Below are 22,701 nucleotides of genomic sequence, written 5' to 3'. Positions count from 1 at the left end.
CTAGACACCATCCAGAAGAAACCGTGGAAATCATGGTTCACGGCCTCAGATCAGGAAAAATATCCTAGAAAAGACAGAAAGAATGAGAAGGAATGAAGGAAACACCATTTTATAAGTTGGAATTTGTTAAATAAATTATTGCTTTTTAAGAGACTTAAGAATGAAAATGCAGGTATTTTTAAGTTTTCTTTTCACTTCGTCATTAAAAAATGAAAGAACAAGATTTGAAAACTTTTTTTTAAAAAGAATGAAAATAGGTCAAAATATTTATATTTATATCTATGGATGTCTATCCAAAAAATGTATAAACTACAGAAACTCAACAAAAAAGACAAATAATCAATTTGTTTTTGTTCAAAAACAGGCAATTGTAAATAGACTCCTTATAACATAATTTATACAAAAAGCTTAAAGCATATGGAAAAGTGTCCAACATTGGCTAGTTAAGAGGCAAAGGCAAATTAAAACCAAGCTGAGATGCTCCTTCACAGGGACTAGTTTGTCTAAAATTCAAAAAGAGTAAAAACATCAATGTTGACAAGGAATTAGAACAGTAGGAATTCTCAAATACTGCTGGTAGAGTACAACACATGTACAGACATTTTGGAAAGTAATTCAGTAATTTCTCATGGAGTTATAGATATATACCACACATACAGCAATTCCACTTCTCAGAGAGCACATACCCACAAGAAGATATATCAGCTTTATTCCCAATAACCAAATCCCCAGAACAACCCAAATGTCCATTAACAGGTGAACAGAAAAACAAACTATTGAAGAGCCATACAATGTGAGACCACTTAGCAAGAAAAATGAACAACTTCCTAACTACGTAATCACATGAATGGATCTAATCTATTAGATCACTCAGTACTCTAATCACAGGGCATAGAGTGCTGAGTGAAAGAACACAGACGCAGAGACTGTATGGTGCAATATGATTCCATCTATAAGAAGTCCTTAAGCAAAATGGAGGTGATTTTTCTGAGACCGAGGTGTGAAGGGTTCAACCCAAATAACAAACAGAGTCAGGCTCTCTAAAAGAAGAGATATTTATCTGGGAATGGGGCGTTGTGGTGGGAATACACATGTCATACTAAACTATGTGTGTATTCAGGGAGGTAAGAGAAAACTAGGGATTTTAAAAGGACAATTAGAAGAATTTCATAACTGTTTTTAAGTAATTGCCTTTGGTTACAAAGATTAATAGCAAGGGTGACACCAGCCAGAGGGTGGACAGGCAGTTGCTGGGCAGATGTCCTGGAAGAAGTATTTTTTGTGTAGGGTTGTGACAGCCTTTGTGCAAAGTTGTGGTTTTGTAGCCTTTTTTGTTATCAGGCATACAATCATGAGAAGTCTCTATTCATAGACTTTCTCAGCTCTATTTGTCAGTGGTTTCTTAATATTAGTGACTCCATTTTAATTCTGACAATTTTCACAGCAGTCAGATAGGATTTTGACTGAAATAGGTAACAGGAAAGTTACTGAGGGGTAACAATGTACATTTTGATTGATGCGTTGGTTACAAATACATATATTTGTCAAAATCCATCCAAGTACGTAAAGTCTGTACATTTCATTGTATGTAAAATATTCCTTAATAAAGCTGGTTAAAAATTACATAACCAGATCTTCTAGATCTTTAGACAAGCACCTTGCTGAGGGCCATGATGTGATTTTATTTCTCACAGTTCAAACGTTTATTATGCTGATACTGCATTTGGTACAATTTTAATAGTCACAGATTCAATAAGAAACAGCAGAGAGTCTCCATAAATAACGGCTATAGTTATGTTAAGTAGAGGCCAGTGACTTTATGGGAAGCCATGCTAATGAAGCATTGAAATAGTCTAAATACAGAAAAACGTTGGAGAATCTAGGCCCTGCCAGACAGGAATCCTCTAACAATGCTGAGTTCAGAACTCAGAGTAATTAGAAACATTGGCCTCCCAAGCTGTGAGCGGCCATAGGGCTCTGGGAATACTCTCTGCTCTGTCCTGGTAAGCTAATGTAGCTCGTTTCCATTCCATTGGTTTTGTAGTTTGTATTATATCTGATCTGTAAACTTATTTTTATAGTTGTCTAAAAGCTATAAGCTTAACAGTTTGTAGAGTTTTATGTTTGCGTATATATTTAAGTAAAATTACAATAGAAAGAATTTAAGTCAACATTGGGGGTCTGTGAGAATATTTTCTCCTTTAAAGAGATCAATACATTATTCAAGGCTGGAAAATGCTGAGTATTTCCAAATGGTGTTATAATTGGAAAAGATCCAGAAATCTTGATTGGATGCTGGATCTGCCAGGAAAAAATGGAGCAGAGCTGGCAACGATGACTCTTTGCACAATTCAGAACCAGTTCTGCCTCTGAGCTCATAGAGGCAGATTTGCTGGGATGGCATGAAAGGAATTCTTGTACAGAAAAAGCGGTGGCTTAATTTCTAAGAGAGCACTTTTGAGAATACTGAAAATAGGACTAAAAACCATTTATAGTCTAATTATTATGGTGGGATTTTGATATCTGCAGATATGTTGTCAGGCCACCATTTGAATTGTGATATAGCTGATTCAATTAATGAACCATTTTATTTGTCAGGGCTTCTGAATTTGCAAGTGACAGAAGACTTCAATTCAAATCAGCTTGGGAGAAAAATAGAAAAAAAAAAAAATATATATACATATATATATATATATATATATATATATATATACATTGGCTACTACAAAGAGAACCAGCTGGAGACTTCTTTTAGCCTGTGAGGACCTCACACCTCATATCACATTATCAGGAGTTGATTTGTCTTCTTTTCTTGCTTCAGTTTTCTTCTATACTGCCTCCATTTCAGGTAGAACCTACTTACAATTCGTAGTGACCCTAGTAGGTCCAGCCTTAATTTTTACAAGATTCAAGTCTAGTAGGAAAAAGAAAAGGACATATTTTATTTTCATATGGTTCAAGATGGAGCCGGCTCTTGCAGTCTCAATGGGATTGATCACAGGAGCATCCCTGAATATCTAGAATGAACAAATAGCAATGATGCTGGCCAGGTGGGGTCCCCTGCTGCAGCCGGCAACTCCACCTGAGAATCAGGTGTGTCGAAGCTGGGGCAGGCGTTGGTTCTCTAGAGGAAAATCAGGACAGTGTGTGTTATCAGAAGAAAGAGAATGGATATTGGGTGGCAAAGCTTTATATATCTGTTGTCAAATAGATATCAATATCTATCTTTCAGTGCACAATCTCCAACAAAACAGGCATTAGCATAAAAAATATGATGAATTAATAGCAACAATATCTTTGAGACACATGGCAGAAACGTGACTTGAATGCAAGTATAGAAGGTGGCTTTGAAACTATTCGAAAAATTTTACTCACAGGATACTCATGAACTTCTGGTTTCTGGAGCTGCACGTAAGGAGCGACGTCTCCTCACCACCCTTACAAGTCAAAAGCTGAGCGAACTGAAAAGCAACAAACAGCTCTTCTTAGATCTGCCAGGGAAATGAGATCACAGATCAAACCACTGCCCCTAAACTAGACAGACAAGTGAATGACTATTTACCAGAGCAAAAATCCATGGAGGAGCAGCCCCCATGGAACCAGTGCCAGGGTAGAAACACCTGAACTGTAATTGATGAAATGCTGGGGGCTCATCCTGGACAAGTCTGGACATAAAAACTCTGGGTAGACCCAGTCACCAGGCACCGGATGGAATGGGGCCCATTTTTGTGAGTTTTGCATCCTAAAGGTCAAACAGGATCCTGCTTCCAGCAAGGGGAGGGGAAAAGGAACTATTCTGAAATGCAACAAAGCATTCTCTTCTTAACAGAGCCCACCCTCAGAAGAAACTAGTTAACCAGAGCCTACTCTGCCATGGTTTTCTCCGAGTCTTTGGATGAAGGGAATATCCAACTCTAGCTCACTCCAGCCATGTGCCACCTAAATGGGGATAAAAAATTGAGAAGTACTTGATGAAGTTTACAGTCCAGAGGCACAGGCTTGCCCACACTGAGACCTATTCACAGGACTATAGTATGTTTTCCCTCCCCACACCTTACCAAAGGCCAATTTACACAGTTCCTTTCACCCATGACAACATGCCCTGCTATCAAGAAAAAATTACAAGGCACACTGACGGGCAAACAAACAAACAAACAGTTTGAAAAGACAGAACAGACATCAGATATGGCAGGGGTGTTGGAATTCTCATACCAGAAATTTTTAAAAACTATAATTAATATGCAAAGGGCGCTAATGGATAAAGTAAATACCATGCAAGAACAGTTGAGCAAAGTAAGCAGAGAAATGGAAATTCTGAGAAATAACCAAAAAGAAACACTAGAAAAGAAAAACACTGTTACAGAAACGAAGAATGCCTTTAATGAGCTTATAATTATTAAATAGTAGACTGGACACAGCTGTGAAAAGAATCCCTGAGTCTGAGAATATCTCAGTAGAAATCTCCAAAATTAAAAACCAAAGAGAAAAACAACTGAAAACAATAGAATGGGATTGAGACAATTATCTGGGACAACTGCAAAAGGAAAAACATATGTGCAATGGAAATTCCCAAAGGAGAAAAAACAGAAAAGGGAATGGAAAATATACATGAAACAATAATAGCTGAGAATTTCCCCAGGTTAATGTCAGATATCAAACCACAGATCCAGGAAACTCAGAGAGCCCCAAGCAGGGACTGTTTATTTAATTTGTTGGAAGACAGAATGTCAATTATTAGAATAATAGACCAAATTGAATAATGTGATTTAAAAAATGAAGTTAAAGGCCAATGACTAGGAGGTACACAATACCAACTCCACAGGAGTAAAATAGAGAAGACCTCACCATTCTCAAATTCCATGGATTCCTGAGCATCTCTTCACTGGCCAGTGGTGGAAACCAGGTGCTGAATTCCTCAAAAGTCTCTCAAAGGATTGTTTTCTTGAACATCACAAGGGAGTAGGGAATCATCAGGATGCATACGGTATGAGAAAAGCAATGTAACAAGAATTCTTGGCCCAGAACCACAGAGAAATTTCAGGCTTATTTATGCCTGGTGCTGAAAGGAAGGAGCTTCTTTCAATAGCTGGAGAGAAAACCTTGCACACATGTTCCTGAGTGAGGAGAAGTGGTGCCTGGGAAAGCCTGGCAAATGGCAGACAAGTCCAGAAGCCTGTGCTCACTCATTGCCTTGGGGCTCAGTGTATTTGCAGGACTGTTTTGCATGACTAAGCACAGTCCTAGTGGGTTGGTGGTGAGGAGGTAGGGGGTTAAGGGGGAGGGATGGGGGAGTGAAGGGGGTTGCTAATGGTAAACATTTATCTTGCCCTTGCTGCATGCTACAGATGCTACATGCTCTAGATATGAGAAACACAGACGTGAGATAGAGTAGGGGCGGTCACTGTCATTGTCTTTGACCTGTAAGTCGTAGATATCTGTATGTACTCATGTTTAGATCCCATGAAGAAGTCATTTGAAATAAGGACTTACCTCCTTGTGATAAGGAGCTGAGGATTCTTCTGAAGCACATACCCACTATCCCAGCCCAAGTATGAGGCCCAGTGTCAGAGCATCAAGTAGTGTCAGGGAGAAGTCAGGTTCTTGACCATCTGTTCACAGAGGGAATCCGTTGTTCCTCCCATCCTCAGGTTCTGCCGTCCTCCCATATAGCTGGTGATATCTGGGAAAGTATTGAGGGGCCCCAGAGAATTTCAAAGTCCCCTTGGCATACCAGGGAAGGTTCTAAAGGTCAACCAGCTTGGGGCCAAGGAGATAAGTCATCCCAGCAGACCCACTTTCCCGACTCTCCACCAAAGAGGCATGTGTCCTTCTGATATTTTGAAATATACATTTGGTCTTTGACTTTGCTTCCTGGCATATATCTGCTAAAATTTTTAGTGACTCCAAAGTAATGTCTTTTTGTATTTTAACGAGTTTGTCAAGATTGAACCCATACGCCTGCCTGATGAAGCCTCTGAATAAAACCAAAAAGATAGTGTTTGAAGAGCTTCTGGATAGCTGAATGTGCAGTGGTTACTAGAGCGTGGGGCACCTGGAGAGAGCATGGAAGTTCCATGCCTTTTCCCCCATATCTTGCCCTATGCATCTCTTCATCTGTATCCTTTGTAATATCCTTTATAATTAACTGGTAAACAAAGCAAGTGTTTCCCTGAGTTCTGTGAGCCACTCTAGCAAATTAATCAAATTCAACGAGGGGGCTTATGAGATCCCTGATTTATAGCTAGTCAGTCAGAAGCACAGGTAATACAACTAGGGCCTTGGGATTGGTCTCAGAAGTGGGGGCAGTCTTGGGGACTGAGCTCCTAACCTGTGGAATCTGAGGCTATCTCCGGATAGAGTCAGAATTGAATTGAAGGACACCCTGCTGGTGACTGCAGAATTGATTGCTTGCTTTAGAGTGGGGAAGTAGTCACCAAACATTTGGCCACAGAAGTTTTCTGTGTTGATTGTCATGGTGTGAAAGCAAATTAAAAATAGAGTTTGTTTTTTTCTCTTAGCTACTCATTATCAGCCCACCTGGAAACACCCTCCCCTTCCTGCACTGGTTTCTTCTGTGCTCAGGCAAGCAAAGCATCCCCTATATGGACCACAGGGTATAAATAATGCTCCATTTCTTGTGGAGCATTCCCAGCCAGGTCCAGTGCCTGGCTCCTGGGAGGAAGATGGGTCAGAGAAGTCAGGAGAAAACACGTCCCAACTCAGACGGGCTCCAGAGTGAATTTCAGGTTCCCTTTATTGATTCCAAGGAAAATCTTGCCCAAATAGGGCCACATGGCATGCAGCACTAGACAAAGATTTCTTCCTTTGGAACTCTCCACAGGTAAGAGGAAAGACCTTCAAAAATGCAATTCTTACCTGTACTTTATGGACCATTGTCCTGTCCCACTACTGCACAGGGCTGTGCCATCTGCAATTCCAACCACTCTGAGCCAACACCTTGTTGTGCTTCTTGGAGTGGTAAGCTCCAATAGGCCTTTGTTTCATAATAATTGTTTCTGAAACTTTTTTTTGGTCCATATCTATGGGGTCGTTGATGCCAGTACAGTGGATGACTTTATAGTCTACTAAAAATGGATCCCTGGAAACCTCTTTTCAAGGAGTAAGACTTTGCCACTGATTTCAAAAGAATATCTGTGAGTCATCCATTTGATTATCTGAACAGATGCTGCTGACTTTTGGCATCATAGCAGAAGGGATGCGTCCCCAAGGTGTGTTGTAATCAGGCAGCATGTGCGGCGGGTCAGCCCAGGGAACACTAACTCAACTGCAGACATGTATCAAAAGGGGAAGCAGTAATGGAGCTGTTGCCCTGCCGACTGGTAGCCTGTTCCAGGGCAGAACTTTAATTAGTGGCTCCCTTAGCAGCCAGGCCTGCTCGGTGTACATCCATAAAAAGCCATCTGAGCACCAAAGTGGCCTTCGCCCACTCATTAATTGTCACCTTTCTGCCTGAACCATAATAATCCTGCTGACCCTTGATTTCAGGTGGAAGTGGCTTTTATTCCCTCTAACCTCAAAGATGAAGGTTTCACAGCATTTCCTTTGCTGGCCCAGGCCCAGAATTCAAGTTAAATGGCTTTGCCAAAGGTGTGAACTAAATGAAGGAAAACTCTTCTCCGTGGGCTCAGGCAATCTGCAGTCAGCCGGAGGAGTGAGTGCGTGAGCAGGATTGGGGAGCCCTTTGTGTTTTCTGCAGGCACTGCTGTGGCTGGTGTGTCTGGAACACGAGGCCCCGGGAGGCCCTCCTTCCCCAGGGCAGCCACACTGTCTCCTCACCTGCAAAGGTGAGGCGCGCCATCAGTCTGCAAGTTCTCTCCACTGCCACCTGTAAAGCTGGCTCGCCTCTGCATCACAAGCAGCTCTCCCCATAGAGCAAATGTGCAAGGTGCTTTTTCCCTCACTGAATCTGCGTTCCATTAAAGGCCTTCTTGGTTTCCCGGTCAGGTCTACAGTCATCCTAACTTCGTTTATGTTTTATTCCACACAGTCTTTTCCACTTTCAAATCACAAACAGCTGGCACCGCAGTTGCAGCAGATGAGCTTGTGAGCAGACCTAAGCTCCTCACCTCTCTGCTATTTCACTTGCAAATGGGCGCCCTGAGGGGCCTTTCCTCCCAGGGCATCTTCTCTTTTGTGCTTCCTCCCAGGGGAATCTGATCCTTGACTGGTCCTCTTCTGGGTCTGAGAAAATGCCCATCCAGAGATCCTTTCTCAGCCATGCATGTGTTAATGTGTTCTCTCATTTGTTGGCAAACCTGAGTCCCTGTTAAAGGGGGGCCTGGCCTGAGAAAGTGAAGATGTAGCGTCCTCTCAGGACTGCCCCCAAGACCCCTGCAGCCCACCCTGGTCCTTACATGACCTGTTGCTTCTCTGCCATGATGAATGTAAAGCCCAGTGCTTGAGGTCCTGCAGTTCTGGCTGGATAGAGAAACTGGGGAGAGCCAGGTAGCCCAGAATAGTAAGTCATGCCCACCTGGAGGAGACAGCAGTGGGGGTTTGCTGGGACAGGAACCTGGGAGTGCAGTCACAGGTGTCGCTGTCAACCAGGCTCTTACCTTATTAGCTGGGTAACCTTAGTCAAGTCTAATCTCTTTCAGTTTTTCCACAAGCAAAATGGAAAACAATAATGGTCCCTAAAACTAGTAGTATTGTAAGGAATTGAATAGATGGTTGTAAACTTGCATAACATTGTATAAATAATAAGCGAATTTCTCCTAGTTTTGGTTTTCCTTCCTTCCCTCCCTCCCTCTTCCATCCTCCTTTCCCTCCTTCCTTCCTTCTTCCCTTTCTTCCATCCTTCTTTTTTCATCATTCTTTCCTTCCTTCTTTCTTTTCCCTTTCTTTTTCCTTCCTTCCCTCTCTCTTCCTCCCTCCCTTTCCTTCCTCCCTCTCTTCTTACTCTCCCTTCCTTCCTCTCTTCCTCAATTCTTTTTCTCCTGCCCTCACTCCATTCCTCCTTTTTCTCTCTTTTACTCTTCCTTCATTCATTCTTTCCTTCCTTCCTATGTTTTCCCTTTCCTTCATCCTTCTTCTTTCCCTCTCCCCCTCCCTCCATTCCCTCTCTACCTCCTTCCATCCCTCATTCCCTTATTCTCTTCCTTTACTTCCTCCCATTCTTGCTTCCTTTCTTCCCTCTTTCCTCCCTTCCTCTCTCCCTTCTTCCCTCCCTTCCTCTTCTCTCCCTCCCTCTGAATCACTTTCCTTTCCTTTCTCCTCTCACTCTCTCCCTCCTTCTTTCCTTCCCTCCTTCTATTGCTGCTTCCTTCCCTCCTCACTTGGCCCTATTAGCTCTAAGCATAGAAGGATGACTAAAGCATAGCCACTGCCCCTTAATGAGCTGCCATTTCAGAGGTGGGTACAAATTATCCGGAGCTACGAAAAAGTTGACTGTTATAAGGGTTGTACAAGAGACATAAACCATGCTCTGGGTAGAAAATAAAGGTAAGATTAATTCTACCAAAAGGGACAGGGAAGGTGACTGGCCTAGATTCCTGCCTGGAACCCACTTGCTCTGCACTGCTCAGGATTGGCCCTGCAGCCAAGCTCAGACTCTTAGACTGGCTTCTAAATAAGACTACCTCAGCAGATGAATTTAACTCTTGCACACAGGAAGTAAATGGAAGCAATAAACTCAGTTAAAACAGGGCATGGAGGCAGAAATGTGCTATATTCCTAGAGTGCTTTGGGTTTCCTCTTCATTCAGAGAATCTCTCCTTTTCCTTTAAAGGTGAGAAAACAAAGAGCCTGTAACAATGAGTGACGTGATCAAGGTTGCGAAACTGGCCCCTGGTGGAACTTGGACGGCACCCATGTCACCTCACTCCCTGACCAGAGATCTTTCTGCGGCTGCTTTGCACTCTGCAGCCTGGAAAAAAGGAAAGGAAAGAAAAGGAAAGAGGAAGGCAAAGGCAAAAGGGAAGGGAAAAGAGAAGGGGAAGGGAAACAGAAGAGAAAGAGGAGGTAAAGAGAAGGGAAAGGAAAGGCATAGGAGGGGCGGGAAGAGGAGCAGGGAGAGGAGGGAAGGGAAAGGGAAAGAAGAAGGGAAGGGAAAAAGGGGGAAAGGAAAAGAAGGGAAAGGAAAGCAAGGGAAAGAAAAATAAGTGGAAAGGAAGAAAGGAAAGAGGAGGAAGGGAATAAAGAAAAGTAGGAGGTGTGTGGGTGTGTGTGTGTGAAAAAAAAGAAGAGGAAAGAAAGGAGGGAGAGAAAGAGGAAAAGGAAAGGAGAGAGAGAGATGGAGGAGGCAGGGAGAAAGGGAAGGAGGAGGGCAAAGGGAAGGAAGAAAGAAAAAAGGAAGGAAAGAAGAAAAGAATCACAACATTTCACTGCACTGGCAATTAAAAAAAAAAAAAAAACTTGTATATTCCTTCAATGCCTGCAAAGTCCCCTAGATTTTCTCAAATTACTCAGCTCATCAAGCAGCATGGGCATTTTTCTTCTTCACAAAGGACAGCAATTCCTCGGAAACTGCTTACCTCCCTCATTCAATGGGTCCCATAACACCATCTCTGAGAATATCTGACGGAACAAAGCCATTTGGCCATGTGGTCACTTAAATCGTCCTTAGTTTTTGTCTGGCCTCTTCTTGCAAGTTTGGCTATCTCATATTCATGGTTCTCTACTGGGACAAGAAGTTTGCGATTCAAAGAGACTCATGATTGAGGTGGGATCAATAAAGAGACATCATTATTCCCTCAGTTGAGCCCCCAATCATTTTTTCAGTTAGAATTCTGGACACATACTATTACTGTTTTGTTCTTATTAGTCACGTGCTTGGGGCTACCCCATTGTAACCACATGAGAGTGCTGTTGGCAAAACAAAACAAACAGGATATTTAACGAGAAGAACAGAATTAGCTAATAAGTAAGTCAAACCACAAAAACTGTAGCCTAACCATGCTATAAAAGCACTTGCTTTTATAATACTGAGGACTCATTTTGCACATTATATATGGTCACACCTTGAGCCATGTTTTCATTTTGGTGGTGCTGAGAAAGCTGTGGTGTTTGGATTAGAGGCATCATAAAGACACAGAGGCCGTAACTGATTAGAGCATGTAATGAGGGGCAGGTGGGTGGGCAGGCTGCGGCAGCCACAGGCGAGTGTGGTCTGAGGGTAACAAGAAACGAAAGGGCTGGGCATGATGGCTCACACCTGTAATCCTGACACTTTGAGAGGCTAGGATTTGAGGCCAGGAGTTCAAAACCAGCTTGGGCAACAAAGGATGACCCCCATCTCTACAAAAAAATTAAAAATGTATTAGCCCTATGTGGTGGCCTGTACACCCAGCTCCTCTGGAGGCTGAAGCGGAAGTATCACTTTCAAGGAGGCCTTCCTAGCACCTCAGATAAGCTTTTTTTGTCCATTTTTAAAAATTGTACTTTAGGTTCTGGGGTACATGTGCAGATTATGCAGGATTGTTGCATAGGTACACATGGCAAAGTGGTTTGCTGCCTCCATACCCCTTCACCTATACCTGGCATTTCTCCTCATCCTCCCCCCTCCCCTCTCCCCTCCCCCCACTGTCCCTCCCCTAGTCTCCCCAACAGACCCCAGGGTGTGATGTTCTCCTCCCTGTGTCCATGTGTTCTCTTTGTTCAACACCTGCCTGTGAGTGAGAACATGCAGAGTTTGATTTTCTGTTCTGTGTCAGTTTGCTGACAATGATGGTTTCCGGAGTCATCTATGTCCCTACAAAGGACACGTACTCAAGGTGATTTTTAAAAGTTAGAGGAACTACTTTGTTCCAAGCCAGCCTCCCCAGTTCCCACCAGGCAAAGCGCCTGAACTTGCAGGGAAGGTTATGTGTTTACCATCTGAGCATTTTCAGGATTCTAAAATGCCATGAGTGGGAACCACTGCCCTGGGGATGGCCATTTCCATGAAAATTTTATTTCAGGGATTAATTTGAATAGGTACTATTAATTTTCTCTCCTTTACACAAGATCAAAGAGTAAAAACAATCAGGCCTCTGCTTAAGAGTTGAGGAGTCTAGCAAAGTTGGGAAACGTTTTGATTTGTAGTAGAAGAGAGAGCAGGCAAGAAGAGAAAGATGGGAGTGGAGAGAGACTGGCAGACATTCAGAAAGTTCGCGCTGGAGATTTTTTACGTTTCTTACTCGCAGACATCTATGGCTCTGGGTTTCTGAATGCAAAGACGAAACATTCTCAACAGTCTGCTAAACTAACACGGCCTTTGAATCAGTAGCTGAACCAAGCTGTCCACAGAGAGGAAAGCCAGAGGGGACCAATTAGGAAGGAAGAAATTAAAGAAAAAAGCCAAGATGAAAGGTCCAGCGCAAAGTGAGTGACACACCGGGAGAGTGGCAGCCAAGCAGGGTCTGCGGCTGGGGACACGGCCACGCGGGCGACTGACAGGTGGGTCGGGCGCAGAGAAGGGAGTGGGTGCAGCGGGAGGGCCTCTCTGGGGGCAGCGCGGGCCGCGGCGGCGCCTCCCGAGCGGGGGCAGCAGAGGAGGGAGCCGAGCGCGAGCCGGGCGGGAGGCGGCTGCTGCAGGGGGAGGCGGGAGGCGGGCATGCTGGCTCCCATGCCCGCCTCGGTGCCACTCGCGCGCCGGCCGCGCTCCGGGCTTCTCCTTTCCCTCCGACGCGCCGCGGCTGCCCAGACATTCCGACCGCCGGGTCTGGAGAAATCCCTGAGCCCGCCCGCAGAGAGAAGCGAGGCGGGGCCGGGGTGGCCCCCGGGGCGTCCTGGGTCGCGAAGAAACGGGGAAGAGGCCGGAGGATGATCGGCTGAGGGCGACGCGGGCACTGACGCGAGTTGGGGCCGCGACCAGGGGCAGCTGGCAGTGCGATGAGCGAGTCCCTGGAGACGCCCTAGCCCGGTGCGCGCGCCGGGCGGAGCGCGCAGGTGGGGCTGGGCTCTCCTCGGTCCGCCCCGCGCGGGTCCCAGCAGGCCCAGGATGGGTGCTGGCAACCCGGGTCTGCGCCCGCCGCTGCTACCGCGGCGCCCGCCGCGAGTCCGGCGTCCGGCTCGCGCCCTGCGCTCATGTATGTAGGTTGGGCGCCCGTCTTCAGGGCTGGGGGTGCATGCTGGGGGTCCCTGAGAGACCGGACGCGCCCCGGCTCTGTTCCGCCGCTCAGCTGCTCCGGAGGAACCCTGTCCCCCGCCCAAGTTTGTGAACGCGGGAGCTTCGCGCAGTGTTGAGGTCGGCCGGGACCCGGCAGGGGGTGAGCAGGGCCGGGCACCTCCGGAGCCCTCTGGGAGGAGGGCTGAGGGGGGAGGGAACAGACGCACCGGAGTGCGCAGAGTGGGGGCATTCGGGGAGTGAGGCAGAGAGGCTGGATTGCCGACGTCCTGCGGCGTCTCGGGCTCTCCCGGCCTCTTTGGGCGGCAGAAACTTTGGAACCCGGAAAGGCTGACGGAGAGGGTCTCGCCCCCAACTCTGCGCTCCGAAGCCCCAGCCTCCCGCACTGCACACCTTGGTGCTGCCCGGGCGCTTCTGCTCCTCAGCCAGGACATTACAAGACTGAGCGCCGCGGCCGGCGACCTGGCTCCTGAGGCTCGGAGGCGCGGGCCGGCGGAGTAGCCGAAGCCCCGGGAATCCCCGATCCCGCGGTCTGGGAAGGGACCGAGGGTGTCCTTTTCTGCACCGGGGCTCAGAGAGCGGGAAAGGGGCGTCTGCTCCCTGGACGGGAGGCTTTTAAGAAGTTGTTAGAAATGAATCGTGGAGTCCTAGAAGAAGCTTTGTTTGACCTCCCCCCATTTTTCCCAACACAAGCCCCTAGAGCAAATGAGAGTTTCCCTCTTATCTTCCTGTACATTCGTCCGTCTCTAACTCCACTGCGGAATTCTCCATTTAATAACCTTCGGGAAATGTGGCCAGGACCTAGGGAGGGACACCCTGGGTGTCTGAATTACGTGGTTCCCAGCAGGGCTTTGCAGGGGGCGCGGGCGCGGCTCGCTGTGTTCCCGGAGCCTCGCAAGCCACCCTTGGCCATCTCCAACACTAATCACGGCCACATCAAAAACACGCCGGCCGGTGTCGTTCTTGGATTTCGCTTGCAATGTATCCTTCCACAATTTGTGATGTCTAAGAACCCCGGCCGTGCACCGACGCTGGGCATGCTGCCCCCGCCCACGTCGCCCAGCTCGTTAATCTAGAGCGATGCCCGAGCCCGGGTGGGGGCCGCTGCGGGCCGGGGCGCGCGCGGGCCGCGGGGCTCAGTTGTGCTGCTGTTCTCTCCGCAGGGACGGCGGCTCCCGGCTGGCGGCGGCGCGCCCCCGGGCTGTGAATGCGACTCGCCCCTCGGCCGCGCTCCCCGCCCGCCCGCCCGCCGGGACGTGGTAGGGGATGCCCAGCTCCACTGCGATGGCAGTTGGCGCGCTCTCCAGTTCCCTCCTGGTCACCTGCTGCCTGATGGTGGCTCTGTGCAGTCCGAGCATCCCGCTGGAGAAGCTGGCCCAGGCACCAGAGCAGCCGGGCCAGGAGAAGCGCGAGCACGCCTCTCGGGACGGCCCGGGGAGGGTGAACGAGCTCGGGCGCCCAGCAAGGGACGAGGGAGGCAGCGGCCGGGACTGGAAGAGCAAGAGCGGCCGTGGGCTCGCCGGCCGGGAGCCGTGGAGCAAGCTGAAGCAGGCCTGGGTCTCCCAGGGCGGGGGCGCCAAGGCCGGGGACCTGCAGGCTCGGCCCCGTGGGGACACCCCGCAGGGGGAAGCCCTGGCCGCAGCCGCCCAGGACGCGATCGGCCCGGAACTCGCGCCCACGCCCGAGCCACCCGAGGAGTACGTGTACCCGGACTACCGCGGCAAGGGCTGCGTGGACGAGAGCGGCTTCGTATACGCTATCGGGGAGAAGTTCGCGCCGGGCCCCTCGGCCTGCCCGTGCCTGTGCACCGAGGAGGGGCCGCTGTGCGCTCAGCCCGAGTGCCCGAGGCTACACCCGCGCTGCATCCACGTCGACACGAGCCAGTGCTGCCCGCAGTGCAAGGAGAGGAAGAACTACTGCGAGTTCCGGGGCAAGACTTATCAGACTTTGGAGGAGTTCGTGGTAAGAGGCGAACGCCCGCTGGGCGACTTTGCACATTCCAGGAAGGGGTGTAACAGCTTTGGTTCTGTGGTCCCCCACTTGGAAGAAGAGGTGCTCTCTGGTCCTCACAGGTGGAGAGGGCTGTGTTCACGCCCCTTTCACATGACCTCTCTTTTTCAGGACAGAGGTAATCCTTCCACGAGCATTGTGGTCAATCCTTAGGGATTCCTTCGGTGTTCACTTTAAAAGGGCTTCATGAGGATGAAACCCATAGCACTGAAGGGAAGGGTCCCAGCAAGTATGGGAGGGACTTTCAACATTAATGTACTGCTCCTAATTTCGGAATGTTGTCAGGGAAATGCTCAACCTGTTTTCAAACACAGGGTAATTTACGATGCCATTTGGGATATATTCTTCAGCTAATTAAGGGAGACTATGCATATAAGTAAGCCATTTGCCTAGATTATGTGTTTAGGGTATCATGCAAATGTTCTAAAAAGTAAAAGAAAAAGAAAATATTTGTTTATTGGGTGTCAAATCATAGTGGATGGCGAAACCAACAAGTGCAGTTAATGGTTAAAAATTGTTTTGCTTTAGATGAGTAGTGGCAGTGTTAATAGCACCAGGCATCTCTCCAGTGTCTACTGTGTGTCAGGATCCTGCTGTTTTTCATGTACATCAGTTAAATCTTATACCATGCTAGGGGGCGGATTATTATCCATTGTCTCCATTTTATGGAGAAGAGGAAACAGACATAGAATATTTAAATAATGTTTTGAAGGCAGAGCAGCTATTAAGAAGCAGATTCATATGTCAAACTAAGAAGTTCTACTTCATAGCTCAGGTTTTTAACCCTTATACTCCACTAAAACTTTGGTTTGGGTGGAGGTGCTGCCCAGCATGCATGCACAGGCTCCGGGTAAAATCCGTGCCCGTGGGCTAGGGCCCTGAGAGGGACCTGCACAGATGTTCAGTTATTCCAAACACCTGAAGGTAGGCTCAACCTATGGCCTGCCTGGACTTGGCCCATTGACTTGCCAGGCCACAGCTGTCTTTTTCCCACCTGCAGAGGGCGCCGTGGAACGTGTAGCCCCTAAAGCAAAGCTTGGGAAACAGGTAGGGAGCAACTCTGCTGGAATACCCCTCCTGGAATTAGCCTGGGAGATCTGCTAATTCCTAGGATGTGAAGGCCATGTAGTTAATGACTTGTGGCAATGAATTATCAAGTGTTATAGAAATACAAAGCCAGGAAGAATAGATCTATATATAGTGTACAAAGTATGGAAAGGGCCCTGCAATTTAGAGTCAGGACACATGGTTTTCTATTCTGGCTTTACCACTAACCAGCTGCAGGACTGGAACAAAAAACATGGGTTTCTTTCCTCTTATCTGTAAGATAAGGGGCCAGCTTTCTCTAGGCTCCCCTAGCAGAATATAGCTCCAGGCATACATTGCCTAAGTACTCGCATTTGACTTCAGCCCTTGGGAGAGAGACAGTTGAGAACTTCAAAATCTGAATTGTAGAAACTCATTTGAACCGGGCCCAGGCCATACAAAATTAACTAAATCAGAAGCGCTGCCCTCTAAATGCTTCCTGCCTACGGTGGTGAGTCTGGCAGATATCTTGCCAGATGTTTTACGTGCAATACAAAAGTGCACAGGCAGATGTGTCCAGGTAAAGGAACCTGTGGATGCCACAAGAGCCCAGAAAAGGGACCTTCCATTTTGGCCTGGAGCAGGGACATAGACCTGGGCCCACTGGAACAATTTGCTTAAGTTTTGAATTGGCAACACCATTGGCTCTTCTAAAGTCAAAGATAAGCAGTTGGTTTTTAATTAATTGCTTTCGTTGTTTGCATTGTTTATAGTTCCATAGTAATTTGTTAGAATTGTCCTAAGAGATAAACTGAGGAATTAGTAGCCCTTTGATCTAGAAAGCCCAAATAGTTTACATTGTCCATTTATCTATGTAAGATCACAGGTAGAGGGAAGAATTCAAACTTCTGTCTTAATAACTCATGCTAAGTGCTAGCAGCCATGAAGCGGCTTTTGTCTACGGAGAAGGATCTCTTATTTAATTCCTTGTGGCTACCTGTTTGGTAGTCAATGGTCAGATGTGTTTTCAAACTCTGTGCATGGGAGATGATACTGACAAAAGGGAAATTGGAAAGATTACAATCTTAGGAAGAATTGAAATACCAGTAAGGCTATTTTTGGAGGATTAGATGCATCCTCCATCTTCACATGACATTTCATTCTAAACTTTCATCACTAATTACCAGATGCTGGAATGGACACATGCTTGAATGTTGCAAAGTTGTTATACATTTTTAATTAAATGCCTGTTCCTATAGTATGTCAACTACATAAAGATTTTATAGTGTTCCATCATGTTTGCCCATTTCAGTTAGTATCAGGAACATTTCTAGGCATTCCCCTGATGTATTGTGGCCTTGTGCAAGGCATTTATTGTCTCCATTTTTGTTTCCATCAATGTACAAAAAAGAAAGGAATGCTTTTTTGGAGAGTGTTGAAAAGATGAATGTAGAACGGTGTAGGGTTAGTTGTGAGTCCACAGGGTTTGTCGGTTGTAGTAATGGAGATTTGCGTGATGCTGAGTACCAGGGCACAGAAATTGTTAACATGCTTGCTCTGGGTATTCTGGGTTTCACATAGAGATAAATTGTAGTCTGCAGTTTGCATAGCACAAAGTACATAGCAAATGAAAAAGGAAAGCATTTCTGTCTGAAGTGCTTTGCACTTCTCTGAAGAAAATGTAATTCAAATGGAGATTGTGGTATAGTCGGGTCATGCCTGGAGCACTGTTTACTTTAGCAAGGAAGGAAAGAAGTGAAAGTGAGATTACTTGGGCCTCAGTCCCTGTAAGATGCATAGGTCCTTTAACAGTCTATTCTCTGCTTCCAGAGAAAAAGAGAGAGATGGTGGGGGCGGGGGTAAGAGAAAGAGAAAGTTACTAGTCATTGATGGAGGCTGGACACTCTTTGAGCAGGTTAGCCCCAGAGCCTGTGCAAGGTATTTGGCTCCATCAGGAGTGCTGTTTTCTCCCTGTCTTCATAGGCTTCTGTTTCGTTGGGCATATTTTCTTGCTGCCTTCTCTACTCAGTTTTCTGCGTATTCCAAACCTGTTTTTTCCCTTCCCTCTGTACTCTTTTACCTCATTAAAACTTCCACTCCTTACAGCCTGTTTGATCTCAGCTAGATACTGGTGAAAGATCTCACTGATTCCACAAAATACCATTAAGCTGCTAATAATAATGAGAGTAATGTGTTCATTCCTCCGGGGATGGTTGTAATTTAATTTGTACATCCAAATAAAAACACAGTTAATAGTAGAATTTTCTCCACTGCCTCTCAGATTATACCAACTGTCTTTTTTTCTTTAACTTATACCAGCAGGGATCCAACTTTGAATAAAGAAGCTTGTCTCTTGGCTTATATGTATATTTATTTATTTATTTTAGTAAATGAATGATATTTTCAACTGTTTTCTGCTTCCTACAGTATATTAGTCTGCCAGGGCTGCCATAGCAAAGTACCAGAGACTGGGTAGTTTAAACAGTAATGTATTGTCTTGGAATAAATCTGCAAGTCCAAATTTTCAGACTTCCAGATTTCCAAGTGATCTGGAAGTGCAAGATCAAGGTGTCAGCAGGGCTCATTTCATCTGAGGCTTCTCTCCTTGCCTTGCAGATGTCCATCTTCTCCCGGTTTTCTTGTGGCATTCCCTCTGCATCTGTCTGTGTCCACCTCTCCTCTTCTCATATTGGATTGGGGCCTGCTCTAATGACCTCATTTTAATGTAGTTACCTCTTTAAGGATCCCGTCTCCAGTCATATTCTGAGCTCCTGGGGTAAGAACTTCAAAATTTGAATGGTAGAAGCACGCAGTTCAGCCCAGAACATAGTATGCGTGACCAGAATTGATTTCATTAAAACAGGCCTAACGAGGTAGTAACAGTGGGGTGTGTGAGGATGCATCAGCCTGCCTCATGGGAAAGCAGTGCTTATAAAGAAGGCACAGAGGGAGTGGTGATGAAGGGTGTGCCACTGAACATTAACTGAGGGGCTCATATTGACCATTCTGATTCTGTGTCCATTCAATTCTGAGCATCACTTTGGGAGTTCTTTTACTTATGGGAATGGATCCTTGTATCACAGAAAACTAGAAGGTGACTAAGGGAAGGGAGGGGAGCTACACTGAGCAGATGTAAATTTTACCTCCTTGACCATGTGATTTGTTCAGAAGCAAATCACATTTGAAATGTGTTAATTAAAAAAAAAATCATTCTATTTTGATCAGCAAGTTGTTTTCATCATGGGAATCTTGGTCCCCTGGAGGACTGTGATGGTGGAAAGGGAAGTCTGCAAGCTTATTTCATGTTTTATAGAACCTAATAGGATTTTTGAGACTCTGAAATAGGGCTATACAGGATAACTAAAACTTCACATTTCTTTGCTTTTGGTAGGATTGATATCAGCCCCATGTGTCAACACTGGTTATCATAGCCAATCAGGAGCTCTGATTGGCAATTGTATAAGTCTTTGAAGAAAAAGGGAAGATGAATTATTAATAAATGAGGCTTACTAGACTGTCTTTCAAAGCATGAGAACTGGTGAGAGAGAGAGAACAGGAAAGGGTAAAATGATTTGGGACCACTGAGTTAAACTAAATCCTTTCTGACTGCTTCCATATCTGACTTGACATTAACTCCACGGCTAAATCATATTTCTAGGTTGTTATCAATTAAAAAAAAACTAACATGAAATTTGGAATCAAAACCTCCATCTAAATAGATCTCTATTGCAATTGTGAGAAAGTGCCAGCAAAGAGAAACCCACGATGATTCGTACTTTTCAGTCTAATGGTATTTATATTCTTTTGGCTGATGCTACTTAACTGAAAACAATGCTTTTATTATCTACCTTCACTAAGTAAAATGAGTCAATCTGTGTTCTTTTCTGCAAGTCAGGCTAATGCATGTACTGTTGCTGTCCCTGAGTTTGTTTTGTTTCTGAGTGGGATTTTGTAAATTCTAGACTTCTCAGTTTTTTTAAAAAAAGAGGGAGTGCATATGACATATCTGGACTCTTCAGATGTGTTCTTAACTCAGGTGGTGGAAACACAACTTTAAAAACTGCTTATTTGCGTGCTCCACACAATATCTGATGTGTACGTATGATGGAATTAGCACCATAACATTTGGCCTTTTACAATGGGCAGAAGGGAATCAATATTTATCTAGTGCCAATATTTTTTATAAATTGGCTTTTCTGGAGTTATTTACACAACAGACTAACGAGTTGGTGGTATTTTCTTTGTTTTAAAGGAGAGAAAACTAAGGTACAAAAAAATTAAGTTACTTGATCAAGGTCATAGAGTTACTAAATGGTAAAGACAGGATTTGAATCCTACTGTGCTGGACTCTGAAAATCGTGCATAGTGTCTTCATGACCATATGGTGATGAAGTGGCATTTTGTGTGCGGTGGAGAACATTTCGGGTACTTGGAAAAAGGAAAAGTTACACAGGCTCAGAGTACCTTGCCCACATGTATGTCCAATACACGCTCGATCCACTTGGCTAAGCATCTGTTTACATGGATTTATATCACATTTGACTCAGCCATCTGATGGACAACATAAATGTCTTGTCCTTCAAAGTATGAAGTCTTGTGTCATAATGAGAATAAAAGCATGTAGTCCCAGAATTTCCCTGAGGGCAAAGGGGAATGAGTACAGGGGGCAATGAAAAGAAGATTAGATCCCAAGAGGCAGGTGGGACTCCAGGGATTACCAGATCCATGTGGGGCAACAGGTGTCCCGAGATTAAGATCTTGTTCTAGGAGGTATTCTGTTTGGCTCACGGCATATAAAGCATTTGTTTACTAGTGCCAATATTTGACAAGTGAGAGGTTCATATAAATTCCCAGATTGCCTAATTCTTACAAAAATGAAATGGTTCCCAGATGGCAGCCATCTGCCAGAGCTGGGCAGGGCTGCTCCTTTGGGAGGGCATTTGCTTTCCAGCTGACCACACCCCCACTCGGCAGATGTGCAATTCACCCATGCTCCTGTAAATACAGGACTTTCAAAAGCCTCTTGTTCACAGGCAGTGAAAAGTCAGTGCCCCCTTCAAAATCATACAGCCAGTTGATATTGGAAGGTAGGAAAGTAGGTCCCATGCTCTCCAGTCCTCCCCTCTTCAGTTTTGGTGGAGAATCAGCTTCTGGGAATTTATCATCTGAACACGGCAATGTGAGCTGGGTTCTGTTTTATCCAGTGCTTCCCTGGACAACATTCAGAGCTTCCTTTTCTAGTGGTAAAAAAAAAAAATGGATAATGAAGCCTGGTGTGGTGACTCATGCCTATAATTCCAGCACTTTGGGAGACTGAGGTGGGAAGATCACTTAATTCCAGGAGTTCAAGACCAGCCTAGACAACATAGCAAGGTCCCATCTCTACAACAAAACAAATTGAAAAAAAAAAAAAAAAAAAAGCCTCTCTTACTTGAGAGGCTGAGGCAGGAGGATGGCTACAGCCCAAGAATTTGAGGCTGTAGTGAGTCATGATTGGGCCACTGCATTCCAACCTGGTCAACAGTGTGGGACCCCATCCTAAAAAGTAAAAAAGAAAGGAAAAAACAGTGGATAGTAGTTTGCATTTCTCTCCCATTATAAGAAGTAAATAAGATGTATGTGAAAGCAATTTGCACCTGTAAAGCTCTGAATAAAGTTGATGTGGTTATTTAGACAAGTTCTGTGGAGTGTGCAGCTCAGGTGGAGGTGGCTACACCCTGGTCCAGATTCTGGTCTGTAGGAGGACTCTTGTAGACCCTCCAATCATTAGGGACTGACTCCGTAGAGCTGTTTTTCCATAAAGCATTACCTCCTCAGTTGGTATCTCTGAATCTGATAAGTTCTAACAGAAAAATTATTATATTTATTTTAAAATATTTTGGACAACATGTGTGCCAGGCCCTGGGCTGGATCCTGGAGATATGACGGAAGCAAATGGCCCCCTCCAGGAGACAGGGAGCAGTACTGTGGTGTGTGAGGCACTGTGAGAGCTTGGGTCGGGGGTCAAGGGGGCACACAGTGAGAAGCCACTCTATTATTATTACTGGACTCCATTGTTGTTGATGGCTTGTTTTTAAATGACAGGGGAATCCTGGGCCAGATGTTCTAGGGAAAAGAAAAGAGCTTGTATTAAATGTAACAACTGTGAGTTTATGTGAAGGATGTGGTTTCCCACCCAGGCCTACCTACCCTGTAACCATCCTTCATGGTACTTTTCTGACCACGTAGCTGGAAATCCTTCTTGCTGCCTGTCTGTTCCAAGGCTGAAATCCTGCCAGCTGGATCGTACTTCGCATTCTATTTCTGTCGGGCACTGGGGTGCGGCCAGGACATAGACTGCCTTTCAAATCTGTGGAAAAAGATGATGTCAGGCCTCTGCCGAGGGCTCTGTGAGATCTCTCAAAAGCCTTAGGCCTGTGAAAAAGCATCGAGATGGAAAATGAAAACTCCATGGCCGGGCACAGTGGCTCATGCCTGTAATCCCAGCAGTTTGGGAGGCCAAGGTGGGAGGATCACTTGAGCCCTTGAGCTCAGGAGTTTAAGACCAGCCTGTGCAACACAGTGAGACCCTGTCTCAAAAAGGAAGGAAGGAAGGAAGG

At 45.7% G+C, this 22,701-nt stretch overlaps 1 protein-coding gene across 3 annotated transcripts in view; it reads left to right on the top strand.

Moving 5' to 3' along the window:
* Window positions 1–12,555: 12,555 nt before the first annotated feature.
* VWC2 (von Willebrand factor C domain containing 2) overlaps window positions 12,556–22,701 on the top strand; it is a 148,414-nt gene continuing 138,268 nt past the window's right edge. The window contains exons 1-2 of one of the 3 annotated variants that reach the window (XM_017500826.2): window positions 12,556–13,028; window positions 14,230–15,028. In XM_017500826.2, the coding sequence (XP_017356315.1) occupies window positions 14,333–15,028 (696 nt within the window). In that variant the 5' untranslated portion in view covers window positions 12,556–13,028; window positions 14,230–14,332. Of the gene's footprint in view, window positions 13,029–14,229; window positions 15,029–18,718; window positions 18,879–22,701 lie in introns of those variants that run through there. The other 2 variants (XR_005195808.1, XR_005195807.1) reach the window with 2 other exon arrangements.

The sequence above is a fragment of the Cebus imitator genome, unplaced genomic scaffold (genome assembly GCF_001604975.1).
Source record: "Cebus imitator isolate Cc_AM_T3 unplaced genomic scaffold, Cebus_imitator-1.0 Scaffold272, whole genome shotgun sequence".
NCBI lineage: Eukaryota > Metazoa > Chordata > Mammalia > Primates > Cebidae > Cebus > Cebus imitator.
The sequence above is the reverse complement of the archived record's forward strand: the minus strand, read 5'-3'. Positions and strand labels throughout refer to the sequence as shown.